The sequence below is a fragment of the Hippopotamus amphibius genome, chromosome 15 (genome assembly GCF_030028045.1).
Source record: "Hippopotamus amphibius kiboko isolate mHipAmp2 chromosome 15, mHipAmp2.hap2, whole genome shotgun sequence".
Lineage (NCBI taxonomy): Eukaryota > Metazoa > Chordata > Mammalia > Artiodactyla > Hippopotamidae > Hippopotamus > Hippopotamus amphibius.
The window spans coordinates 17,836,590-17,843,054 of NC_080200.1; the positions used below are offsets into that span (position 1 = coordinate 17,836,590).

At 36.1% G+C, this 6,465-nt stretch overlaps 1 protein-coding gene across 1 annotated transcript; it reads right to left on the reverse strand.

Annotated features, from left to right (window-relative positions):
• Positions 1–1,444: 1,444 nt before the first annotated feature.
• Positions 1,445–2,383, reverse strand: LOC130837100 (olfactory receptor 10H3-like). Its single transcript, XM_057709892.1, has one exon. It carries the CDS (start codon positions 2,291–2,293, stop codon positions 1,445–1,447), a length of 849 nt encoding a protein of 282 aa, XP_057565875.1. The 5' UTR covers positions 2,294–2,383.
• Positions 2,384–6,465: the final 4,082 nt, after the last annotated feature.

Genomic DNA, 6,465 nt, shown 5'->3' on the forward strand with positions numbered 1-6,465 from the left:
TGGGGACCCCTGCTAGAAGAGACTTACTTCAGGGCTAAAGACACACACAGACTGAAAGTGTGGTGATGGTAAGAGATATTTCACACAAATGGAAATGACAAGCAACACTCTTTTACATGCCTATGTTCTTACCTAAACACTGATCCTTCTTCCCTTTCTCTTTCCTCCCTTTGTCTCTCTCTCTTCCTTTCTTCCTTCCTACCTCCCTCATCTTCCAATCTTCATATGAACATTGCCCTTTTACCATCCACCTTCTTCATCTTTCTCGATTTCCCAGATTTTGCCCCATATTTTCTTCATCCAGTTGAATGATCAGATCAGTTTAAAGGACTCCATTCTTCCTAGCCTGCTCTCTCTCCTGCTTTTGCTCTCACTAGATCTAGTTCTTGCTCTCTTTCTCTCTCTACTTTACATTCTGACCTTCTTCACTCAATTGAGCTCAAGATGAAACAAAACAAAAAACAATAAAAAATACAAACAAACAAACAAAAAACCTCTCAGAATCTATCACTCCAAAACACAGTGATGAACTGTAAATAGGAAACCATTTTTTTTGGAGGCAAATGCTTTATTTTCTTTTGTATATTTCTTATAGTTATGAAGATAATAATAATAAAAAACTAAACATGGTGATTTGCACATGGAAAAGACCCAGTGCTGGTGGCATTTCTTATTATCTTTTTGTTATTTTGCTTATTCTTATTTTGTGGGATGGAGAAATAAAATCTTCTCTTGTTAATCCATTCAAGAAGAACCAGGTACATCAGGGTCCTGACACATCCATGTGGTGCTCCCCACCTGCCTATAGATAGGTAACACATTCTTATGCCTAGATAATGGGATGAAGTTCATCTTACTGGGTATAATTAATACAGTATGCTAACTCATATATATGCAATCTAAAAAAATGGTAGTGATGAACCTAGTGACAGGGCAAGAACAAAGATGCAGATGTACAGAATGGACTTGAGGACACGGAATGGGGGTGAAGGGGAAGCTGGGATGAAATGAGAGAGTAGCATTGACATATATACGCTATCAAATGTAAAATGGATAGCTAGTGGGAAGCTGCTGCATAAAACACAGATCAACTCGAGGATGGGTGAGGACTTAAAGGGGTGGGATAGGGAGGGAGGGAGGGAGTCCTGGGAGGGAGGGGATATGGGTATGTATGTATAAATACAGCTGATTCATTTTGTTGTACAGCAAAAACTGGCACAAGAGTGTAAAGCAATTATATTCCAATAAAGAGCTTAAAAAAAAGAGATTATGATGATACATCCTATGCAAGAGGGGGAAACATTGGAGAAAAACAAATAGCTAGTATGCATCAAGCTCCTATGGAGTGTGGGTATTTTACAGACCTGAATTATTATAAAAGTTTTATAAAGACACATATTATCCCCAACCCTTCTATCACATTTCTTTACCACCAAACTGGCCATCAGGATCTTAGGGGACAGAATGTTCTGTGGAAGTTTCTCTTTATGGCATTCTTCAGCTCCTTATTCCTGAGACTGAAAATGATCGGGCTAAGAAAGGGGGTGAAGACTGTGTAGGTGGTGGTCATCAGAGTGTTACTGTCCATAGGATGGGGGCCCTTGGGCTTGAGATAGATGATGGAGGCAAAACCGTAGTGCACGACCACTATGGTGAGGTGGGATACACAGGTGGAAAAGGTCTTGTGCCGACCCTCAGCGGAGGGGATCCTCAAGATGGCGGCCACGATGAAGATGTAGGAGAGGATGATGAGGAATAAGCATCCCAGCAGGGTTGTGACACAAACCAGGATTACAACCATGGTGATAGAGGCTGTCTCCTTCCCACAGGCCAACTTCAAGAGGGCAAACACGTGGCAGACAAAATGATGGATCTTGTTAGACCCACAGAAGGTGAGGTGAAAAACTATCAGTGTCACCATCATCCCCACGACTGAGCCACCAGCCCAGCACCAAGACACGAGACGGGCACAGTCATGTGTGCTCATGAGCACATTGTAGTGCAGGGGGTGGCAGATGGCCACGTAGCGGTCATAGCCCATGATCATGAGCAGGAAGGAGTGGGTGTAGCCAAAGGTGAAGGAGAAAAACATCTGGCTGGCACAGGCCACAAAGGTGATGGAGCGGTGGGTGGAAAGCATGTCCACCAGCATGCGAGGGGTGATGGCAACAGTGAACAGAATCTCGGAGGTGGAGAGGGCACACAGGAAGAGGTACATGGGGGTGTGGAGGCTGTGCTCCCTCCAGATGGTGGTCATGATGAGCAGGTTCCCCAGCAGCGTGAACAGGTACATCAGCAGGTACAGCAGGAAGAAGGCGGGCAGGAGATGCTGAGGGAAGTTGGAGAAGCCAATGAGGATGAATTCAGACGCTGTGCTGTAGTTCTGACCTGATGCGGATGCTGCATCTGGTGAGATCAGAAGCAGAATGAAGGCACAGTGGTTAAATCAGAGGCTCTAACTTAGATTAAATGTCAATTGAAAAGCTCTATACCATATATTCATTTGCTTAACTTGTCTGGGTCTCACAATCTTCATCAGTAAGATGGAATAAATCATAATACTTCTTACCACTTAGCAATGGTGATAAAGAAAAAAATTAGATCAGTATATTAAATCCTTAAAACATAGTTTGGCTCCTGGGTTTTTATTAACAATGATGATAAGAAGTAATATATTCAGGTTTGTAATTAAGACAGACATAGGTGATCAGGGTCATATTCTCTTGAATACTGTGCCTGTTCTCAAAAATATATTTGGATTTGGCTTTACAAAAATTTTTTTCTCTGAAAGTCTTGGCCGTTAATTGAGTATTCCATTCATATTTATTTTAATACTGCTTTAGTGGTACTTATTTCTGTCATTGTATTTCATGTTCTGTATTTACTCCTCTAAAGGAATTGAAGAGAATGCTAAAAAATAAAAGGATGGATGAATATATGTCAAGCAAATGTGCATCAAAGGAAAGCTGAGGAAGCAATCCTGAAAGCAAAAAAATTGAATTTCATGAAACAATACTCATAATATTGTTACTATATGCTAGTAAAAGAAATCAGGTTCCCTGGAGAAATGACCTGGACGTGGTAGAAAGCTTAGGAAATATCTTCCATTGTGAAATGGAACTTTTTCACTAAGCAAAGTGTTAATATTAAAGGATACCAGAACCAGATTGAAAATGTGCCCACTGGCCATAGCTGAACATCAAAAAGATTGATCATGTGCAGAGGAGGGAGGAACAAGCTAAATGACACCATGAGGAAGCAATCAGAAAATCTAGAAGGTGAAATATTCCACAGAACAACTGGTCTGGTCTCATCAGTAACCCAGGATCAAGAAAAGGATGAAAAGAAATTCCAGGGACATCACAACCATATGCAATATAGGTATTGGATTATATGCTGATTTAGATAAGATATTTGTAAAGGATTTTTAAGGAAGTACAGAAGATTTTTTTTATGATATGAATGAATGATGAAGTACAAATAATAGGAAGGGATTACTGTTAATTTTATTATTAATTTTAACTGTGATTTTTTATAAATAGGCTGTGAAGGAAAATATTACTAGTTTAAAAGCACACTGAAATATAAAAACTACACACACGTGCACACAGGAAGGGTCAAAGAGGAATATTTTATGAAAGTTAAAAGAACGTTGTAGCGACTTGCATATCTATAAATAACCTATATAATGATATGCACTTGAATATTAGGAATAAATATTCAACATAATGTCAGTGAAATAGTTATAAAATAGAAATAACTAAATCAGTACTAGATAGACAGATTTTTAAATTGAAGTTGGAAATTTGAACAGAGTTCAGAAATGCAATCTGGGGATTATTAATTACAATGCATTAGTTGTATTCAGATGTTAGCTCCTGGATATATTTAGGCTTTTTATTGAACAAGACTAAATATTGCTTTCAAGCACATAGAGAATTTTAACAAAAATTTACCTTGATTTAGACATAGAGAAATCCTCTATCCAATTCAAAGTATAAATAATACATAGATTATAATCCACAAAAATTGGAAATCAGTAAAGACTAGCTTTCCAAATTACATGAGTTAGAAAGATAAATATATTATTAAATAATATTTTGTTTAAATATTAAATGATAAAATGAAGAAATATAATTAAATAATTTAAGCAGTAAATGCCAAAGTTTTAAACTAAAACAGTAGTAAGAGGGGAATACACATTTTTTATTTATATTTATCAAGAAGCTTTATCCAGAAAATCATGCTTAATACAACCAAAATCAGGGGATTGGAATAGATTAATAAGACAGAAACAAGGAGAAAATGCCAATGAAAAAACAAATTTAAAATTGGAAATAACTACAGAACTAATAGTTATTTTAAAACGAATAGAAATAGCAATTAAATGTGTTAAGAAATTAAAATGAATGAATGAATTCTCAGAAACATATAAAATTGTAAAATTGCTGCAAGAAAAAAATAGAGACCATGGATATTCAGAAAAGTTTTAAAGAAATTGAAATGGTTAAAGACCCTCCCGTCCTATAATCATCAGTCCCAGTGGGTTTACAAGTGAGTGCTCCTAAACCTTTAAGGAATAGTTGATTAATATCCTATACATGTTCTTCAAATTAAAAAAAAAAAAGGAAAAAATTGAAATCTGCTGAGCTCTTTTCATCAGGTTAATGCAATCTTAATTCTAAAACCAGGTAAGAATGTGATAAGAAATGACAATTATGGGCCCATTTGCCTATCCATGCAAATTTTAAAAACCATTATAAGACATCACCTAATCAAATGAAATGATGCATAAAAATTAGTCAATTATGATCAAGTGGTTATGACTAGATGTGCAGCATCATATGATTCATCACATAAATTAACTAAAAAATAAAAATATAATTATTTGGATTAAGGGAGGAGTATATTTTATAAAATTCAAGTCCTATTTACAATTTTTAAAATTTTGATATAATTGTTATATATATAACATTGCATTAGTTTTAGGTGTACAACATAACGATTTGATATATGCATATCTATTTGTGATTTTTAAAAAAGCCTTTTAAAACATGAAATTGAAGGGGACTTAGCTGGATAAAGAATACATACTAGAAAATTAGCAAAATACATATGGAATCTAGAAGTATGTTACTGATTAACGTAGTGGCAGGGCAGGGATAGAGACGCAGACGTAGAGAACAGACTTGAGGACACAGGGTGGGAAAGGGAGGCTGGGACATAGTGAGAGAGTAGAATTGATATATATATATATATATATACACACACACATATACTACCAAATGTAAAATAGATAGCTGGTGGGAAGCTGCTGCATAACACAGGGAGTTAAGTTCGGTGCTTTGTGATGACCTAGAGGGATGGGGTAGGGAGGGCGGGAGGAAGGCTCAAGAAGGAGCGTATATGGGGATATATGTATACATATAGCAGATTCATTTTGTCGTACAGCAGAAACTAACACAACACTGTAAAGCAATTATACCCCGATAAGTTGTATTTAAGAAAGAGAGAAGAGAAAATTAGCAAATAGTATTCTAAGTGGGACCTTTACGTGCATTATTTCATAATCAGGAACAAGCCAAGGATACTCACTGTCTCTGTTGTTCTTTAAATGGAAGTGAAAATCATGAGTGGTGCTACAAGCAAAGAAGAAAGAAGATACATAAGATAAGAAGGGAAGTGACCTGATCATCTGTCCAGAAAGATAAAAGAATCAAGGTATAATATGTTAGAAAAATAAGAGGGCGCAATGCTGCACAAGGCAAGATCAACTTCCAAAATGCATTTATCAAAGTAATCATTCAAAACATAGAATTTAACTTAAAATTACGATAAACTCTTAATAGTGACACAAACTGTAAAGAAACAGCTCTCAAGCATTTTGGTCTCAGGATGCCTTTACAGTCCAAAATCACTGAGGTATAAGCTCTCTGTACTATAATTTGGCAAAGCTTTTTAAGAGTCGTGGAATTTTGCATATATTTTGATTCAGCAATAACAATTCTAGGCAGTTTTGTTAAGAATATAATTATACAAATAGACAACTATATACGCATAAGGATGTTCATCACGTTGTTATGTGTAACGGGAAAAATAGAAAATAATCTAACTGTGCAAATACATGGGATTGGTTTAAATATGTTTGCAATTATATGATAGAATAACATGTGGTATTAAAAGAGATGAAGAAATGAACCAGCAACTATATGGTGTTTGTGGCACAGACCCCCTAACCTGGACTTGTGGGGACATTGGTTAAATGAATCAAAGCATTCTTTCTCACTTAGCACATGGTCTCGGAATCCTCTTAACATCAAGCTCTAAGCAGCCATAATCAGGAACAGAAATAAAAGGAAACATGAAACTTACAAGCCATACCTATTGTAGAGTAATAGCTAATGACATAGAAAAATGTGCATTGTATATTGTTAAGGGAAAAAAGTAGTCTACCAAGGAGTATAC

Bases quoted from the DNA above. Each gene is read 5' to 3' on its own strand.
- LOC130837100 (XM_057709892.1), bottom strand. From the start codon at position 2,293: ATGTACCTGTTCACGCTGCTGGGGAACCTGCTCATCATGACCACCATC.